General features: G+C 38.9%; 2 protein-coding genes across 3 annotated transcripts; both read left to right on the forward strand.

Annotated features, from left to right (window-relative positions):
• Window positions 1-255: 255 nt before the first annotated feature.
• LOC139131340 (putative defense protein 3) lies at window positions 256-7,348 on the forward strand. Of its 2 annotated transcripts, XM_070697355.1 has the most exons (5): window positions 256-394; window positions 1,254-1,425; window positions 2,540-2,762; window positions 5,226-5,362; window positions 6,928-7,348. In XM_070697355.1, the coding sequence occupies exons 1-5, from the start codon at window positions 380-382 to the stop codon at window positions 7,011-7,013; spliced, it is 633 nt and encodes a 210-aa protein (XP_070553456.1). In that variant the 5' UTR covers window positions 256-379; the 3' UTR covers window positions 7,014-7,348. The 2 variants fall into 2 exon arrangements, with proteins under 2 accessions (XP_070553456.1, XP_070553457.1); XM_070697356.1 differs by lacking the exon at window positions 256-394 and having other exon boundaries at window positions 862-1,425.
• Window positions 7,349-12,503: 5,155 nt separating this feature from the next.
• On the forward strand, window positions 12,504-17,338 carry LOC139131341 (putative defense protein 3). Its single transcript, XM_070697357.1, has 4 exons — window positions 12,504-13,014; window positions 14,915-15,137; window positions 16,059-16,267; window positions 16,824-17,338. Exons 1-4 carry the CDS (start codon window positions 12,807-12,809, stop codon window positions 16,904-16,906), a joined length of 723 nt encoding a protein of 240 aa, XP_070553458.1. The 5' UTR covers window positions 12,504-12,806; the 3' UTR covers window positions 16,907-17,338.
• Window positions 17,339-21,749: the final 4,411 nt, after the last annotated feature.

Consider the following 21,749-nt stretch of genomic DNA (forward strand, 5'->3'; position numbering starts at 1 on the left):
TTCCTGGGGTCATGTACAATGTGCAATTTTATATTCTCACAAATGAACTCTAGCCTCGACTAGAATAACACTGCAGAAATACAGTCTACGTTGACTATTGTTAAATCACTGTCTGTGAAAAGAGACCCACTTGGTACATAAGGAGTGTCAATACATGATTTGTGGGTGAAACAAAGACGTGTTTCGTAAAACGGAACAAAAAAGAGTTGAACACATCAAAATTTACAGCTTTTCGGTCTCGGTGCAGGATGCATTAGTTTGAGGAAATGACGTGCCGTTCACAGTTTCTGCAAATGACGTCGCATCAAGGATTTTCGGGAATAATTTGTGTTCTTTTCTTTATTGAGTAAATTTCAACCTTTAACTTACTAAAACATCAATGGCGCCATCGAAGGCAAGTATTGTATATTGCTTTATGCAAATAAGTTGATCTTTATTGATGTTGTATGTTTACAACAGTTGCTATGGCTGTCTCCTTGATGAGTGTCAATTTCCGCTTATTGTTTCAATACTGTGCTCCAAACTATGTTTGTCATAGAATATGACACATGACAGATACAATCTGTAGAAATGCCATCTACATGAACATACTCTACGGCAGAATTGTCTTTAGGCGTACTTCATTACTGTAAAAGGGTATTTTTAGAATATTCTAATCCAGTCGTAATCATATTACCTAGCAGTATCAAAGAATATTTTTGTTGAAAGTGAAAGTTTCACAGGCCATTCAATAGCAGTGAAATGCTTCAACAATAGGCTAGTTGCGTGCATATACAGAAAGCGCGTATATTACAGTTCTTAACAACAGTTCTAGACTTGGTTCAAGTCTTGTGTATCTCCTATTTCATACAAACCTATTTGGAATTTGGCAGCCAAGGCCAGGTTTCCTTGCGATTAATTGAACGCGTTACCTTTGAGTCTGCGCAGTAGTGAGTTAGTTTCTGCCGGATTCACGGGAGAAACTCGCCTGTATAGCGTTCACCCCACTCGTTTCACATGAAAACAGAACACCGCGTTCACCCCACACAAACATTCACAAATCACAGACTTGAACCAAGTCTACAACAGTTCCTCCACCCACGGACTGTGTGTTGACCTTTGTAGGTGAACAGTTGTTTACGGCAGTAGAATATAGCTGGAAAGTTAACGCCCGGCACTTTCTTGAGGCCGTTTGATCGACTTCTTGGCACAAAATGCATCCACGCCGGTATATTTCGGCCCTTTTGGGAATTCTAATTTTTAGTTTACTGCAGGTCTCGGTCACTGGTTACGGCTCCGGCGCCCCGGATTCTGCTTGTACGACAATGACACCAGGCCACGTTAACGGACAGACGGGCGTAGCCTTATCACCACAAGACGGAAGCTCAAACATTTACACTCTGTCCGCATCGTCAGATTCCTATACTCCCGGGGGAACTGTATCAGGTGAGTTGTGCTCTCTGTCTGTCTGTCTGTCTTCTGTCTGTCTGTCTGTCTGTCTGTCTTTATAACGCACAGATACACATCCATAGACTGTTGCTCTTTAAAGGGCAGTTCTCAATCCCTGGTTCTCGCATTAGTTCTTGTTGACATTGAGTTAATGGTGTCAGTCCTTTGTATTCCCTTGACATTGTTATCAAGTTAGTTCCTTGGCTTTTAAATAAAGCTGATAAAAACCTGCTCCTTTGAGAACACCCATTGTCTTCTGTTAATCATGATTTGGACGACGTTTGAAGTCGATGTTTGAATGGGCAAAGTCTACGAGGCAGAACACGCCTGAACAGAAACACTTTCGGACACAAGTAACAGTACTCGTTAGTGCTTTTCTAATCTAGGTCAGTTGTATCAAAGCCTCTTGATCTGTGTACAATGTCGGTTATCATGATGACGTCACGCAACAGCCGTATCGAAAGTTCGACGCGCTTTAGAAAAATGTTTATGTCGTTTTGACTAGATCTATGAGTACTTTATCTCTGGAAATTCAGTTTTCAATGAGAAATTCCTTTCTTGTCGTGTATAAAATCTGGATTGACCCTGTTACCTTTAAACAGCCGGCAATGGAATAGTCTGGTAAAAATGCGCCTTTGTTCCATTGTCAAAGGCAACCTGTGACCTTTCGTCTAAAACCTGTAATTAAGTTGTAAATAACGGCATCGCCATGTCAAACAGTCAACACTTAAAGGCTGTCTGTATAGGCTAAAAACAAAAGTATAAAGAAAGTTACTGCTGATGGACATTCAACTTTTTCCAATGTTCATAGATCGTCAGAATAGGTGAGGTTAATAAATTTTTCATTTATTGCGAAATGAGCTGGCAAAAATGTAACAACATCAAACAACAACGAAGACGACATCAAAAACAACAATAATTACAATATTAACAACAACAACAACAACAACAAACAACAACAACAACAATAATAATGGTTATGACTGTCATGATTACCATTTTAAAGCAATTAGCATACCTGCTTAGTTATTCTAGCAGTTTTCTGTACGATAACTGTGTCATACAATTTTTTCGACATGTAAATTGAAATTATATTTTCCATTCCCCACAGTGACAATATCTGGAAGTCCCTTCTCCGGACTTTTACTTCAAGCGCGCCGACCAGGTCAAACAACACCTATCGGATCTTTCTCCAGTGTCCCTGGAAATACAAAGCTGAAGACGTGTAGCTCTACTGACGACAGTGTAACACACTCGAATACTAACACTAAGCCTGCAGGAACCGCGTTTATTTGGAACGCCCCGAGTAACGGCGTAGGCGACATCGAATTCGTGTGAGTAACACATTGTGAACGGAATTACCAGTTTTCATACCACCTACATGACCTTACATCCTGTTTTCGTTGCTAAATTCATTCATTTTTTTTCTCATATGCCACCTGTACATTTTTTCAATAACAAATTGCTCTTTTCTTGCAACGCTTACTGCTTTTCCATGTACTACTCTCTGCTACCGGCAAAAACCAGTTCTGGAGGTTCAAAGTCATTTAGGACCTGCTGATTGTCAAAAAAGTAGCCCACTGCGATATTTTTTAGAATATTGTCAGCAAGGAAGATGTTCCTGAAAAAGATAGCTTATTGTGTACAGACTACTGGCGATAGTAAACAAAATATACCTAGGAATAAGCTATAGTCTCTTGTATGGTATGGTAACATTAACTAGATATCCGCTTGTCATCCGTCTATAACATAGCTAGGGCGCTAGCAGCAGTGTCTCCGGGTTTACGATCAACCCAACATCAGCACGACAGTCTGCTGTAATTTCTTTCTTCACTTTACTTTGTGAATATATCGATATTAGTAAGCCTACAGGCTTGGGGCAAGTGTATCGATAAATGAAAGCTTAACTTTCCCTCCCCATTTTTTCAAGTAGGCCATATCTTGAGATGCGTTCACCAAAAAATAGTGAGGGGGCTGGAGGAATTCAGGGGAGGGTTTGAAAATTTTGGGGGTAGTCGAGGAGGGACTTGAAAGTTTTGCTCTGCCTATAGAAGGGGGCCCTGAAAATATTTTGATTCTCAACATTTTGATGTCACCCAATGGTTCTAATGTTAGTAATAATTAAACAAAATCTAGAACCGTTTTGTAGCATTTCATGACTTTAATCTCGAAAAAATCTAAAAATTTATGAATGTCATTAAATTTTCGTCAAAAGAACAAGTTGGCCTTGTAACGGGGCAGAAGCTGCAACTGTTGATAATTTTTTTTTCAATATTTCTATGCAATGTATCAAATACAGTTTCTTGGTGTCCCTCTGCAGCATGCTGAAACACACAATATTCAGTTTGTCACACAAAGCCTGTATATCTAAATATTGGTGATAATTGAATTAGAGTACAGACTAAAAGCTGTTTGTCAATGATACAAATGCATGGTACACGTATACAGGCTGTGTTGGCAAGCTGAATATTGGACAGCTCAACATGCTGTAGGTAGTAGAACAAGAACGCAGTTGTAAAACTGAACAAAAATATTGTCAAAATACAAAGTTAATACAGCTACTGCCTACCGGCAGTGACAGTGATAGCTCCGACTCTGATGTAGTTGAAGAAGAGTTTGGGTCATATGAACACTCAATTGACACTGAAACATACATGTACTTGTAAACAACAACAGGCCAGAGAGCAAGACATGGAGGACTACTTAACAATTACCAGCGATTCTGGAATATGAGAACAATCAAATATTAGAGAAAAAAGATCACTATGCTTGATTTTCTACAAATATACGATGATAAGTCAGGGTTTTTCTCGGAAATCACTTAAAATCAATTTGTCAAACCATTCAAGTTCCTGCAGTGAATGAAATTTACACATCTCATCGCACACTAACACAAAAGTAAAACTTTGAACAGTAAAGACTCTAAGCTCAGTTTTTCACAATTTGGTAAAATGTAGCCAGGAATTCACAATTTGCATACACTCTCATGATCGTCATTTTGTGTGCTCTTCAGCTGGTGCCATTTAAGAACTGCTGATAAGAGGTAGTGTTGAACATCTGTGACCAGAACTGCGCAATAAATTATTAGTTTTACTTTGCGACCATTCCTAATAAATCTGCGGCTATATGATATGTTTTTTTGGGGAGGGGGGGGGACTTGAAAAATTTTGAGGGTATTGAGGGGGGATCTGAAAAAAAAGATTTCAATCATGACTCCTCCAGCTCCCCCTCACCATTTATTTGAACGCAGCCTTACAAAATTCATTTCTTTACCCACATATTAGTATACAGAAAAACATGATATTCATACGGTCAACACACGGCCGATATTGGTCCTTGCCACTTCGCAAAAGATTGCCAAGTTAACTGAATGTATCGGTTATACTCTTTAAAGCTCTGGCCTTTGTTTGCTGATTATGGGTACGTCTAGGAAGCAGTGATATAATAGCAACATTTACGCAGGTTTTACACTTGTTATTATTCTTAAAATAATTTAATACCTTGCGTATATTGAACAGATGCAGTGCTTGGGTTCACGAGAATTGAGTTTTGGATGAAGTGAAAAAGCACACTGAAGTAGTCACAACATGGCACACAAAAACAGTCAGTGTGCTCCTTCCTTGACGAAAGTAACGAGGACCGTTCTAATGGTGCAGACTTGCCCTTTGTGAATATCTGACCGAACAGTCGATGGCTGTGTCTGCAGAAAAGGTAAACCATTCGCTACTGATGTGCAAGCATTGGTTATATGATTTTGTCATATAATATTTATATAGTTTGATCACTTCATGTTTCAGAGCCACGGTAGCAAAGAACCATGACTTGTATTGGGTGAACATAAAATCCAGTGTTTTGACAGAGGCTACAGAGTTGACCACTCCTGCGCCCTCTAGCGACGTGCCACCCCGACCTGTCGACAGTAACACGACGCCAGGTAGGTGGGGAAGTACAATATATATTTTAGCTCAAGCAGGGGACTATGTATCATAGGGTAGGTGACCATTTTCCCAACGTCAGGAGGGCATATTGTCTCCTGCCTCGAGGGTACATAGTCCCTTGTTTTGGCTGCAGTGTTTTATTACACGCCTCTGTTCAGTCTATTAATAGTTTTCACTCCGAACTTTTGGCTTCACAATGAGCTTATACAATTTAACTGTCGAAATGCTCTATTTCAATGAAAGACGAAATCCGTTAACCTTTATAATCGAACTGCGCATTGATTTATTTTCATCACTGTTATTCGATTTATCGATTTTTATACACAACTTTAACAGTATTTCCTATGTAAAACATGTAATTTGATCATTTTCAAATCAAGTTGAAAATAGTTCCGTGTCGCTTTCAGTCAAATGATGACTATGCCGCCGGCTACGTCATCAACAAGTTACAATTTAATCCTGTGGAGCATGCGACGTTCGATATATGAGGCATGTAATAAAGAGTAACATTGACTTCCCTAAACCCATTACGATACTTCAAAATTCACACGTTATATTTTATGTATTGGGTGTTTTGTATCTGAAGGATTTCACTTCAGCGGCAAGTCACAGTTACGACATAAAGAAACAAATAGCCCAGAATTTACGGTAGAATTCCCTTTGTAATGGAAAGGTGACTTTGAAAAATAAACAGCAAACGAGAAACATGATTGGAACTAATTTGGGATACTTGGATGGTGAATTAATGTCGGTTTAATCTGCAAATGTAAGCTCACCTGCTTTTCTTTTTAAGTTATACCCTCGTTTTTATGACTACTTTGTAATATTGTAACTATCAGCTATAGGGCACTAAACACTTTTGAGAAATTTGAAAAATTTGAAGATCCAATTGTCCCAAATTAGTTCCAATCGTGTTGAGAGGTAAGTACGTCAAATTCACTGAGAATTGACATATATAGTTCGCTATATTTAATGTAGTGGGATAATTCTTCATGTGATTTAAACACGCAAAGCTGTCGAACCTTTCGCAATGCATTTGATCCCTAAGGCAAGTTTAGGTCACGGCCCCTCTAGTTGTGGAGGGACTGTGTTCCGGTATAAGTTTGATGTAGCAAGTATGGGCAACGGTGACACCATCATTTAATCACTTGTTGGCCCGTAATATTGTGTCATAAGAACTAATCTTAGAGCACTGCTACCATAAGGGTGCTTGACGTATTATGACATGTACGATGCACTAAAACAAACAAACAAACAAAAAAACAAAACAAAGCAACAAAAACAGGAAAAAAACCAAAATTGTGCAATTTCTCAAACCGACGTCCAAGAGGCTGACTAGCGGCATTTAACCATATTCACATGCCCGTGGTCAACCTAATCCACTTGGTTGGCACGGTAGGTTTTTCATAGTTTATTTCTGATTGCGATGCCTGGAAAAGCTGGACCCCATGCCGCGCCACGTTCTATTAGACACAAAAAGACGCTAAATCATGAAAATGTGCATACTATATTCTTTTTTATTTCACTGCAAGTACAAAATTACTGCTTTTTCGTTCAACAGGCGCAGTGGGTGACGGGAAACGACTAAAGCAGACACTGACAGGTGTCATGGCCGCCGTAATGACAGTAGCTCTTCTCACGGTATAATTGAGTGTGCAGAGCATTCCATCAACAGAATGCAAAAAGACCTGCAACCCATCCGCCCTCAACGGAAGGAGGTCATTTACAAACGTTGTAATTGTTAGAGCTATTTTGAAAACATAGTACTTTTCAGAGGTATGATTTATATTCGCCTACACCTCACTCCATTTGAAATTGTATTCAAACGATCAGCGCTCTGGAAGAGATAATTACTAAACTAACGTTATAAAGGCTTTGCTTTATCTAATCACTGTGTTCGGACTTATGCTATGATGTTCACAAAGTTTACTTTATCTAAATAAAGGCCCAGCACTCCTCATGACATTTTTAACAACGCTGGATTTGCTGTCGACGAGTGATTTTACCTACAGTGAGATTCCCTTCTGGCTGTTGTCAGTCATTGTACTATACAGTGGGGGGAAAGATGGTTATAAATGTGACCATAAATGTCTAGGGTTTAAAGATGTGTTCATTGCTGTGTTTAAAACATTTTAGCTGAGTATCCATGTAACAAACTGATTCTCACCGAATACTGTAAATCCTAAAACTTTTACATAACCATGATGCTGACAGATTTCCCGACATCCTCATATAAGCTTGGATTCTAACAGCTGTAGTTATTTTTATGGTGCGAGTAGATTTCTGTGTGACATGAAAGTTTATCTGTTGCAGAAGTTGTCTGAACCGATTAAATTACAGTTAATTTGTACAATTTTAAACACAAGACTTCATAAAGAGTTTTTCAATAGTTACGTGTTGTTGCTGTCGTACATTTTGTAAATTACGAAAGAGAAGTTGATTCTTAACGTTGTGCATTCTACTTACCCTAATACCTGATTTGTGGATATGACAGTGGCTACATTTAAAAAAGTCTTTTCTTTGGTATGCCTCTTTGGCAACCTAGGGGATTTGATCTAGTATTTGATGTAAACATTTCTTTGCTGTGTAAAAATAAACATGGTACCTCCCTCTTTTTCCGAGAAAAGCGACATTCAAAGTATTTGCAGAAAGACCAGAACACATTTTACTAGACAAATATTGTACACGCTCTAAACATTGACATTAGAATACCCCAACTCTTCAGAGTTGGTATTCGTGACACCAAAGCGCCAAATACTAAGCAAACAAAATATGAGAAAAAGTACTTATTCTTAAAGCTCTATTAAATGTTGTGGTAGAGTTTTGTGGCAACTGACCACTTCACTGCACTACATTGTACGACACAACATCGAAACTTTCTCCATCAAGAGAACGTTTCTTGATGGTCAGTACTTACAGAGGGCGCTGTAAGCCAACGCAATGACAGTATCAGCAAAGAGTACTGAATTATCTGGATTCAATTAACATATAATTTCAACTGGATCAGGGGAAGTTGTATAACCATCGTGAATAGAAACTGATGGATAACTACACGTAGATACAATTTGCAGAATTTATTTTGTGGAAGAAATGGATTGAATTGACCTTTTAATGATACTGTAGGAAGTGGGTAGTTACCATCTTTTTATTTCTCTCCTCCCGAAAGAAAATTTGTACTCTTGATGTCTTCAAATGACATTGATGAACTTGTATGAACAAGTATCTTTTACTTCCTGTCTTATAGCATTGAGGAAGGATAATGAAATTAAATAGTTTTGCCTAAAAGTAAGCTTATGCTTCCTGTCTTCATGAATTATACATGAGTATTGTCAGTATATTCGGTCGATGTCCTTGAAATACTGAATAAAGACTATTCAACGTAAGGAAGTGCCAGCAGTGTTTACCGACAGAATGTCAGTGGTACCCTATTAACTTTCTGCAGACCCCTGTTTTTGCGTGGCCACTAATGAACATCGTTCATCAATTACTATAGACACAGATGGCCGAATTTATGCCAGTCACTGACATGTTATGTCGTTGAAATCTTCCCCTGTGGGCTGTATGATCTTGCAGCATGTACTTGACGTGACATGTTGCTAAGAAACACATGTCTCTGAACCCTTACAATACTTCAAGCCACCCTTCTCACGTGAAGTAGTTTGTTACATATCCTACTCCAGTGTAATTTGTCAGAAATGACCAAGTAAACCTTGGAGGGAGGCTATGACGAGATCACATTTTTCCGCCATCCAAGATCTTACATAATTCTCATTTCGAAGTAGCCAGACGATGAACACTCTTTCCTAGTACTCAACTTTGTTCACGTTGCATGACATGACAAATTTTGCAAAAGCAACAAAACCGCCTTGCCATACCAAACTTGCCAAACTTTTAAGGGAGCCTTCAGTAATTACAGGGGGTGGGTCGGGAGAAGTCCGTGCGCACCTGTACTATAAAATGTGACCCTTCCCAACCTATTGTCTACCCTCCCCTCGTCCAACATTCTAAAACTTGACCCTCGCCAATCACTGTAGTATTCTCCCCAGGAATAACTGAACCAGTATCAGCCAACTTACATAACTACTGGTTTTAATTGTTATGTAAGCCAGCGACAGAAATCACAGGGGGAGGGCTGGCGTTTTCGGAGAGAGGGTCGCAATTTATCATGCAAGTATTTTTGAAGGATCATACATTAGCGGGAGGGTCATCATATTATGCGCAACTAAAAGAAGGCCAGATGTGGCTGATATTGAACTTCACCCAAAAATGTAAAATCATAATATATGGGAGTGTATCAGGCAAACTAATGAAAATTTTCCGCGCAAAACAAGCTATACGTGTACATTAATTTTATATGTTTGATATATATGTAAATGTACTTTGCTTAGATTAGAAAGTAAAACGTGCATGTGTGTACAAGAAATCGGATTTTTGGAATTTCTTCGAAATTTTTATTCACTATACATGGTGATCTATGAGGAAACTATGAATATTTTTTCCGATACAAAACTATGTAAATCTGTTTATCTATGTTCTCTTGATTATTGATGTCAATGTACTTGATTAGACTAGGGTGGTTACAAGTGGATGTGTGTAAGAAATTGGATTTTGGAATTTCACCGTAACACTATACATGGCGATCTATGAGGAAACCAAGAATAATTTTGTTCCAATACAAAACTAGGTAAATCTGTGTATTTATGTACTCGTGATTATTGATATTAGTGTACTTGATTAGACTAGGGTGGTTACAAGTGGATATGTGTGCAAGAAATCGGAATTTGGAATTTCACTGAAATGTTGATTCTATCACAGTCCCTCCGGTTATTCAATATACATGGTAGTCAATACAACTAGCAATATCTGTGCATTTATAGACGTTTGATAAGTGATATACACTTTGCCACCTGTCCCATATGTGTTTGTCTCTTGTCTTTCACAGTTTTAAATGATCACGGTGTTTCATATACATGTGGGATACCACCGCATCTTTTTTGCTTGTGAAGCTTGTCGATAATTATGTATTCAAAAGAATCAATGCATCTCGTCGGTGATTTCCTTTTGAGAAAATATCACATGGACCTATTGAAAGATGTCTAAAAAGTGGTCGACCATAGACAACTTCCATCCTATCTTGCCTACGCTGTATAGTAAAACCTCGGGTCAGGGGTTTTAGGTTCCAACAACATCAGCAACTGCTCGTTTGCAACAATATTGGTGAAAAAAGGGTCAAAAGATAGCGATAATGTCCCTTTTAAAGTGGTCCTCCCCAAGATAGGTTTATAAAACTTACCCTCCCCCTTGGACAGTTCTCTAAAAGGTTACCCTCTCCCCCCGGCCCACCCCATCTGTAATTACTGAAGGCTCCCTAATTCTTTTCGTCTTGCAACAAACCTGAACAGCGGCTTCGTTATAAGCTGCTCCATTCTAGTATCGCTGGTTTTCGTCACGGTGTCTTCGTGGAACCGTAGACCCTCGAGGGTCTATGGTTGAACACCGATAGTATTGACGTCATCTGTATGACTTCACTACAGTGGTATGACGTGTCTGTGTACGTGATGAAAACTGTTGGAATAAGCCTTTACACAACATCCTTTGGGTTGTGTATAGCAGTAAAATAATATAACAAATAAATGCGCAATAATTGGTGTCACCGATATATTGTAACCATATCCAATTATGTTGAAGGCTATCGGGTAACCAGACATGCGGTTTAATTGTTGTTTTTAGAAAAATTAGGGCAGGACGCAGTATCACGTCCACTGAAACTTTCACCTAGTTTTATGACAAATTACTGTCAGTGTGACTGATAACCAGCATGTCATGGCGGGAAAGGCATGTGATCACGCCATTATATATCGCCTGATACCGTTGTAGTGCAGTCACAGCGTCGATCGACCTCATCTGATGTAGTTGACCACATGTGATCATGGTGATATGTCTCCCTATTGCCTCAAACTTCAATCGTGGTTTTTAAAGGGAGAGCGGCCACGATGTTTTTAAATGTTTTTTTCAAAATTTCTCAGGCTATTTGAGAAAACAAGCACATTATTTTTTCTTCTCCCCCTTAGCGAATATTAAAAGACAAATGCCTGGCGACCCCAAGGAATCGTGTACAATATGCGGTGTTATATTTCTGGCATGTGAATTCTATTCAGATATTCTGTTTGTCAACGATAAGAACGGACATGACATATATGTTGGTAAGTTAAACCGCAGTCCTTTCGATTTGTAGAGAGACTGTGGTTTCATTGGTCATTTCGTCATGGTTTGCAGAATGGAACAAGAAATTGCATTTTATGAATGAAATAAAAATAATTGAAAAATATAATGTTAAGATGAATGCCCAGTTTCGGACTCAGTGCAGGATGCAAATGTATTTGAAAATAGCGTTACCATACGTCTCCTTTACAAATGATATGCATGACATCGAGTATTTTTAGAAATCACTACATTCAGAGTCTTTTTCTCCGGACCTCATTTTCATTAAGCGCAACTCTATTCACTGACGTCCATAGCCCTATCGAAAGTATTGCTTTACCAAAATAATTGGATCTTTCTTATTCTTGATGTTGTATATTTACCATCATTTCCATGGCTGTCCCAGGGGTTTGTTTTCAGATTCTGTATGGCTTTACCCACCGCTCTCGGGTTTCCCAGTTTCAAGAGTCACTTGCATGGACTTTGGGGATCACTTGTCAGATGCACTTTTGCAAATCAAGATGATATCTTCCCTTCAACCGTCCAATTCTTACGTCATTTTAACTTGACGCCAGGTCCTATTCGTTTTTTCAGCGACAGCAACCTCATGATTTTGTTCTATCACTAAATAACTGTAGTGTTTAGGATAGATTCGACATATTTTTAGACAGAAGAACCCAACATTTGATATGTCAAATAAAACAAGGATTTGAGGCCGAAACACGTCCCTGCAGCTGTAGACAAATCAAGTGGAAATCAATAGGCACCAGTATGAGACCTCCTCACTTGCGCAAATGCGGACGTCCCAAACGTTGAGTTATGATGATCTGGAAAGGGCTGCAATTCTGGGGTCATATTAAGTTTGTGAAAACAGCCGTCTAGGAGGAATTTGCAGGCGTCGACCAGTCAAAATATAGAAAACGCCCAAATTTCTGCAGATGCACTATTTAAACAAGCATTGAACAATCGGTCGGTGACGGTGCGCCTCTCTCCGCGTTGATGATTCGGCATTGTTACCGTTTGTTCTTTGTCCTTCGTGTGTAACACAGGGGAAACCGGTATTCTGCTCAGACACAACACATGCGCGACAGAGCAAGGTACATAACACCTCTTATGTAACTGATCGAGAGTGTTTTTACAGAACGGGCGTTGGCATCTTCGTGGGTCATACCTGGGTTTTATGTAAACACTATCTATTTGGCTCCCGTATTCGAGAGGAACGCACAAGTTGACATCGAAATGATTCCGTGCCAACACTTTTTTGCTTATCTATTAATTTTGACTTGGCATATATACCAAGTCGCCGGGTACGGCTCAGGCGCCCCAAATACAGCTTGCACGTCGATGAGGCCCGGTCACACAGGAGTGTCGCCACAAAGCAGCAGTACAAACCCTTTCACGGTGACAGCGTCGTCAACAACGTATAGTCCAGGGCAAACCATCACAGGTGAGTAAGAGCACACCAACATTCTATCAGTTAAAACCAGTGATCGTAAAGGTGAACTCAAAAGGTCCTTGACTAAGAACACACTGCTGTATGGGCTCTCCACCTTTTGGCGTAGCTGGACCACTGTGTCGTCAACGTCAAGTTAGCCGACAAATCAGTTCAAAATTAATACATTCACGTCCCTGCATTGTTTTGTGCGTTCCCGATGTGTCAGGTCTTTGAGGACATAACGCCGGCAACGGACACGCAGATAAACTTCATGCATAAGCTTACAACTGTCCGCTACGGCAGCCGAAGGAAAATAATTTTTATTGACTATGTCACTGTTTTGTTGTCCAGAATCTCGCCGTAGTTTCTGTGTAACTTTTGGTGTACCGTTTTCTCACGTGAAGAACGCCGACGTCTGCCGCACCTTTTGTATCCTGCAAGTCCCTTCCATTTTGTTTGAAAGGGGTTTCCAGGTTATTAGTGGCTCTTCAGACCGGCAGATATTTCGATGAGAGTAGTGGCCAGATAGCGTCACGTGAATCAAGCCGGTCTTATGAAACCCGTCGATGTTTCCGTTGATTCTGGGCCGGCACACATAGCCAATTCTTTGCCAGGGTACTGGCACAGTCAGTCATATCATAGAGGTAGTACACCAACGCACATGGCTTGAAAAGTGAACGATTGTTCCCATACGTCCTGCCCCTCTTCAAATAATTGGCAACGTCATAGGCTATCACTCTTAGGAACCACTTGATTATGTTTTCACTTCATTTTCATGATCGCGATCGATTGCTTATAAACAGAAAGATAAATAATAATTATTTGAAGCACATGATCATCATCGATTAGTTTTCAATGACACAAACAAAGTTCTTAAGCCTAAATGAACTAGTCCTTTAACTCAAATAACAAAGACCCTGCAAAAAAATAATCACAACATTTTCGACGGAGTCCCTTCAAATGCATACCAACACAATTTTTACATTTTTAATTCTTAATAATTTTTTCTTATTTCGGGAAGTGTTTCATTTCAAATACCATTCAAAAAACGTAGTACCATACACATGTCACCTCAGTGTGTTGGAACAGATATAATATGTATGTCAAAGATAGCGATAGTTCTGAATGCAACACCCACCCGTTGTCGAAATCTACTAACCCTGATGTCTATGTGTCTTGAGAATCTTTTCCTATTCAACATTACAGTTAGACGTTGAAGAATGAAACTACAATACATGATTTCCTGCTGTTTCTTGTTCACTATTGCACTGAGTGCATATACATTGAGCAGCCGTTTGTGGCGCTTTATATGAGGCACCAAAATGCAAAATACTGTACTTTTTAACAGGCTTGCCCATAAGCGCTCTGAGCCTACGAACATCTCATGGTCAATCTATATGATAAGTATCTCAGTTCAATTTTCAATCGACCCAGAAATTTACATCAACATGATGATAAAAGAAAGGAAATGTTTACCTTTGATGTGTGTACTAGGTAGTGAGAGACTCCCTCATACGTGACAAGTTTACAAGCAATCATTGTATGTATGTATGTATGTATGTATGTATGTATGTATGTATGTATGTATGTATGTATGTATGTATGTATGTATGTATGTATGTATGTATGTATGTATGTATGTATGTATGTATGTATGTATGTATGTATGTATGTATGTATGTATGTATGTATGTATGTATGTATGTATGTATGTATGTACGCACGCACGTTTGTATATATGTATGCATGCCTGCATGTATACTGTATGTGTATGTGTGTATGAGTGTATGCATGCATATATAACCCAAATATGTAAGATATATGTTCACAAATAAATACGTATATTACAGAACGTTGTACCGTAACTGATATATATTATACGCAGAATGCATCCTAATTTCTTTATCTACAGTAACAATAACAGGGAGCTCTTTCAGAGGAATGTTACTGCAAGCTCGCCAACCAGGTCAGACAACGCCTATCGGAGTCTTTTCTAACCGCCCATCCAATACCAAGCTGAAGACATGTAGCTCCAACAGCGACAGCGTCACACACTCCAACACCAATCAAAAAAGTTCCGGATCTACATTCACCTGGACTGCCCCGCAGACTGGTGTCGGCAATATTGAATTTGTGTGAGTATCAATATTGAAGCGAGCTTTGTAATTCTGTTTATTCTGTAAATTTGGCAGAGAGAGAGAGAGAGAGAGAGAGAGAGAGAGAGAGAGAGAGAGAGAGAGAGAGAGAGAAGAGAGAGAGAGAGAGAGAGAGAGAACATACAATACCGTTTCACAATGGATGGAATTTCGCTTAGTTCAAAAAGTTCCAAAAGCAATGCAATGACTGTATAAGAATAAAAATCCAAAACAAAGACAACTTCGACAAAACTAATGTACAGTGAAACCTGTCTATTAAGGACACCTTCAGGAATGCAAAAAGTGTCCTTCATAGAAAGGTAAAATTCTATGCAAATTGTAACTTTTGGTTATTTGATAAATCTGTCCTTAATAGAGAGGTGTCCTGATTAGAGAGGTGTCCTGATTAGAGAGGTGTCAGTGAAGACAGGTTTAAAATGTTATAAAAGCATATAGCACGACGCCCTACGCGCGCCGCACACAGACAGACACAGACAGACAGACACAGAAACACTATATAAATATGTATATATCTATATGTATATATTCATATATATGTATATATCTATATATATATATATATATATATATATATATATATATATATATATATATATATATATATATATATATATATATATATATATATATTGTGTGTGTGTGTGCTCAGTGTTTTGTAGTGTGTGATTTTTTTGAGTTGTAATGTCAAACGAATTCATCGATAGCAGATTATCCACCGTGCGATGGTGTCATATCGTCTTTGAAGTTCCTCACATTCTTGGTAAAATCATTGTACTACGGTCTGTCACAAGTAGTGTTAATCGTTCAATCACATAGTTACATATCGTCAACTGAAACTAGGTTTTTTAGTCACCTCGTTTACTCACACGAATCAAATATTTAATTTGTCTTGTCGATCAGTGCAACTCTTGCGAGGAGTTTCAGTGAATACTGGATGGATGTGAAGTCGGCTGAGCTGACCGAGCCATCAGAGAGCACAACTTCGAGCAGCCAGCCAGAGTCGGGAACCGATCGTGGCACTAACGTGGCAATGACCTCCAAGGACAACATGGCTACCGACGTTCAGAGGCCCACAACCGTTCAACAGAACCAAGCCCAACCGACGAGAAGTAAGTATTCGCAAGTTTTCCGAGCATTAGCACTTTTCAAAAGTTTGTTGATAACTGTGATTGAAAGTTTGTTTGATGTCATAAACCTTGGTCGCCGTATACTTGGCCTCCCAAAAACCCTCCTTTCCAACCCTTTTATTTTTAAAGATGATGCGGGAACATTGAGTTTCATTTTTTTCCTTCTTTGTCCAACTGTGGAAAGTTACATTAAAACTAAAATGAATAAGACAAAAGGATTTCCTCGTTCTAAAGGGGAGGGGGTGTGGACTCTGTCGCGTTCTTTTTGGTTGAATGGGTGCGCTAGAATAAGAAATAAAGTTTCGCGTTTTTGCACTGCTTTAGTGCTCCCTCTTGTTCATATATTGACTGCCGTATGCAATCCTTGACAAGTAATCTAAAAGAGATAAAAGATTAAATTAATTTCAGTAAATGTTGTGGCGTAACACACCTTAACGTGTGTAACCCCTTTACAAAGATAGCCTAAATTTATCCGTTTATCAATTCAGTCAGTTACACATCAATGCCAATTTGTAATATTCTGTCATTTTTTTCACAGAAACCATAAGCAGTGGAACGCGTCTCGGCCAGTCATTGAGCTGCGTGTTGATTATCTCCTTTGTAACCTTACTCCTAAAATAAATGTAACGCCAGGAAACTGCGAGATTTCTCCCGCGTGATCTCCTCAGCTCGACGCACAGCCAAGCCAAATCGGAAACTCGATATGATCACAGCATGAGAACAAGACAATCCAGTCAAGGCCATAGTGGTCACCACATACATTTACAGAGGGACGTGACGTGTCTTTCTAGACTTTCTAGACTGTCGTTAGGTTAGAAACCCGACTTGACCTTGCTTCCCAACTATTTTTTTTACCCTGTTAATTCAAATGAAAGAAATAACCTTTTTTTTCAGCATGCGATATATGGCATTCAGTTATTACTGATATTATGCAACATATTATGCAATATATTATGCAATGTATCTGATGTATGTTATATTATGCAAAATATACTCATGTCATACAGTATATGTATTTTCTTGCACTGTATAATAAATCTTTTCGTGCATTCCGGTTTAATGAGTAATGCAAGCTATATATTGATACAAATTTTATATATACGCAGACTCACCGACAGACACAGATCAACTGGGACACAGAGAAGTGAATCCAAATTTTTGATACATTGGTTTAAATTTCTTCCATTAGTTTATACGAAATGAAGCGACAGACACAGATAGACAAACTGGGACACAGAGAAGTGAATCCAAATTTTTGATACATTGGTTTAAATTTCTTCCATTCGTTACACGAAATGAAGCGGCGGTCTGGCTGATACACCACCACGCATATACATGTATAATGCGCATGTAATCGAGCCGGACGGTGAATGCGGGGCTTGACCACAGGCGACCCATTAAGTATTACTGAGTTTTTCACAGTTTTCTCTATCATTTTCTCTTCTTTCTTCATGCTCTGAATGATCGGAATAAATAAAATAAATGGTTATATAACCTAACCTAGCCTCTGTGACTCTTTATTTATTTTACACTCCATTACAAGGACGTATATCTCTCATACACACATGCTGTAATTAATTAGTCAACACAACTAATTATGCTAATCCGTGGACTTATCAGAGGTTAGTCAACATCGGAAAGATAGTGATGCCGTTTTAGTAACCATTCCTATCTTTCGCGATGTTGACTAACCGTAAAATTCCTGATAAGTCCACGGATTAGCGTAATTAGTTGTATTGACTAATTAATTACAACATGTGTGTATGAGAGATATACGTCCTTGTAATGGAGTGTAAAATAAATAAAGAGTCACAAAGGCTAGGTTAGGTTATATAACCGTTTATTTTATTTACTCCGATCATTCAGAGCATGAAGAAAGAAGAGAAAATGATAGAGAAAACTGTGGAAAACTCAGTAATACTTAATGGGTCGCCTGTGGCTTGACAAGGGTCATTCGGCCAGAAGCATGCTTAGCTGTCTGGGAAGCAAATCAAACCGCGTCGACTCGCACAGGGCACAACTCGTGCATCCCGATAAATTAACACAAACAAAAACAGGCAAACGCTATTCCGAATTGTTGTACTGCCGTGTAACCGATTTGTACCGTCGATGAATGTTTTAAATCGCCGGATACTGAAGCCCGTCTTACAGAAGAGAATTTGACTAAGTCGACACAAATGTGAGGTGAAAAGCACAGCTCCTCTAAGTGAGAGGCGGCAACTACATTCCTATCAAGAGCTTAACATTAGTTTTGTGGCCATTGAGTTCATCCCACACCCATGCAACAGCCTACCACCAACGCAACAGTCTGCTTAAGTTTATTTCTTCAATTTCTTCTGTTTTGACATTTATATACCCACAGACGTGGCTAAGTCAGCATACCCTAATTTAAAAGTTTCAAGCACAGTCACCTGGTGTTCTTAAAATTCGCACAGGCATGTATGTACACACGTCTGTGGGCGCATAGGCGCAGAGCGAATTTTTAGAACACAGGTGACTGTGGTTTCAAGCGATTGCGGACTGACGGTAGGTGGCCAATAACAGCACCGCTACTTTTAAACGTACCACAGCTGTTGCAAGAAACGAAAATCCTGTTTTCGAAGTTCTCTTTCCAATAACTTTATTTCAGACTTTAAAAACTTCCATAAAGAAAGAGAAGAGTAAAAAATTAGATATAACATTCATAACAAGACATAAAACAGTAAAATAAAACACAATTAATGTAAAATATTTGCCCAGTGGGCTTGAAGTCCGTTAAAGCGCATGTCACTCAACAACTCGATTAATCATTACTACTTCTTCGCAAACGAGCACTAAAGTTGTACGCTGTTCTTCTCGATCCTTAAAACTGAGAAACAGTTTACTCAATGGTGAACGAACACCTTAGAGGCACAAGTGTATCTTGGATAGCAAACCAGTCTACCAAATGCATTGTTGTGACACACAATGATGCTACAAATAGCGCTGACATTAAAATCGGACCGTATATGTTATTACAAAACACATTAAAAATACGATCAATAGAACAGGAGTAAAACTTTCTGAGAAGTATATTAGCCCTGCCACACAGAGCTCTACATTGCCGTAGGATGTCTTCGTCCTCACGTAATTCACATGTGAATGAATGGCCAAGGTAAAACAAACTTTGGAACAAATTTAGGAGAAACATCACACAGCTTGACCGATGGAACAGTCGAGAGCTTGGTCGACTTTTTAAAATGGATACACTTAGATTTTCGTGAATTATACTTGATACTGTGGTCAGAAGCGTAGTTTTCACAAATCTCAATGAGTCTGCGGACACCTTTAATATTCTCGCGAGCCAGAGCTTAATTTCCGCTCTGCTGACCTACGCAAAAATCAAGTAAAAAATCAAAAAATCAACCCTCTTAATTGGTAGCGCTGAGCAGTTGCCGTAAAGAGGCGGGTGACTTACGACGATGACATTTTAATTGACGGCGCTGCGATACACATGTCATCAACGAAGGAAAGATTGTTTGTTCATCATGATCCCACCCACTTCGCAACCCACTTCAGCATCAGAAAGCCTTACATTCAGTGCGTCAACATAAAAATTAAAAGGAGAGGGTGAAGGATCCCTCCTTGGCGTATTCCATTCGCAATATTAAATGAAATTGAGAGGGAATTTGACCAACGAACACAGAATTGTTGAGAGGCGAACCAGTTTTTCAAAAGGCGGACAGTATAAGCAGGTACCTGAGGTACTGATCTGTCAATCAGTTTCTTCAGAAGGGTCTAGTGGTCGATTCTTTAATAGACGTTGAGAAACATGATTCTATCGAACGCTTTTTCTGCGTCAAGGAACCTAACAAACACCGAGCTTCCGTTTTGTTTGTTATATCTGATAGTTTCTTTTCAGTAGAGAATTGATTGTCTGGTGTATGTTAATGGTCTTCACACCTGTTAAGGAGGAGACTGTGTCCAAGTATCTTTAATGAACCGCACGTGACGGTGAGCATCACGTGATGACTTTTGCTGGCCAAAGACAGTCACTGCTGTACAGTAATGTAATCGTGACAATAGAATCTCACACCCCCAAGGACCTGGGATCAGATTTCTCACACGAGTTGGGGATATTTTATCTCACACGAGCCGCAGGCGAGTGTGAGACAAAATATCCCCAACGAGTGTGAGAAATCTGATCCCAGGTCCTTGGTGTGTGAGATTCTTTTTCTCACATGACCACAAAATGCGTTAAATTCATATTGGACACGTACAATATTATCAAAAATCGTGACAACTCTGTCGTCTGCAGCTGTACTTTGACCTGCTTACTTTGTAGTTCTAGTCCGTGTATTACTCGTCGTGCCATTGGATAACATTTTGCGCGTGGAACAAACAGACTGATTATCATCCAATCAGAGGTCGTGTAATATTTACTGCAGAGTGTGGGACGGTTTCTGAGAGTGTGGGATCGATTTATCCCACACTCTCGATCCCGCACTCCCAGCAGCCAGGAATGTGAGAAAGCGGAGTCACAAAGGTCAATGTAGTTTGCTGGCACTGTGTTCATCCGACTAAATGACACAGCGATATTATGTAAAATGGCTGACGAACGTTTTGAAATCCACGCGAAAAACATACCTGAACTTAACATAACGGTAACGTGGTGTTAATTCCAAAGTATGGTTTTAAAATAGAGGTTGCATATTTTCCGCCTTTTTTTAAAGGCCCAGTAATGCTAACTTTTGATGATTTTTTTATTATTTTAATTCTATATGTCAATTTCAAGTTCTTACTCTACTCCAAAAATAATGGTTAAACAACTATTATTTAGCTTGTCAACATAGCGTATGTGTGTGAGTCAAATGCACTTAATGTTTACATTTGAATTCTAGTCTGGACCAGAATTCACTTGTCAACAATAACAATGCAGTTTACACATTTACAGGGGGAGTTGACAAGCTGAATATTGTGTATCTCTACTTGATGCTTTGGGGGAGTAGAACAAGAAATTATAGTTGACATTAAAAACAAAAATGGTGAAAAATCATCAAAAGATAGCATTACCGGCACTTGAAATAAAAGGGTAATTTTTTTCCTTATCCGAAAATTATTTAACATTTTGTGCAGACCTATATTTGTCCCCAGAATATTTCATTTTTCCGCGCCTACATCATGACGTCAGCCATGACTGCGATTGCAGAAGGATGATTTCAGGAACTGACGTCGCATAACACCTTATAATTGTGATCATATATAGACCTACGTGTGTTTGTATGGCGTTGTTTATATTTTATTTTATTTTACATTAATTTTTATTCATTTGTGATTATTTCTATATCCATGTGTAACTTGACCTTTAACTTTTGAGCAGATTTTTTTTTGGTATTTAAGTTGTTTTATTGGTAACATTTTCTTTAGTGACAGTAACTTAAATTAAAATGAACTACAGTGCTTAGTTATCTACAATTTTGTGTAAAATTGAAAAAAATTGAAATCC

The sequence above is a fragment of the Ptychodera flava genome, chromosome 4 (assembly GCF_041260155.1).
Source record: "Ptychodera flava strain L36383 chromosome 4, AS_Pfla_20210202, whole genome shotgun sequence".
NCBI lineage: Eukaryota > Metazoa > Hemichordata > Enteropneusta > Ptychoderidae > Ptychodera > Ptychodera flava.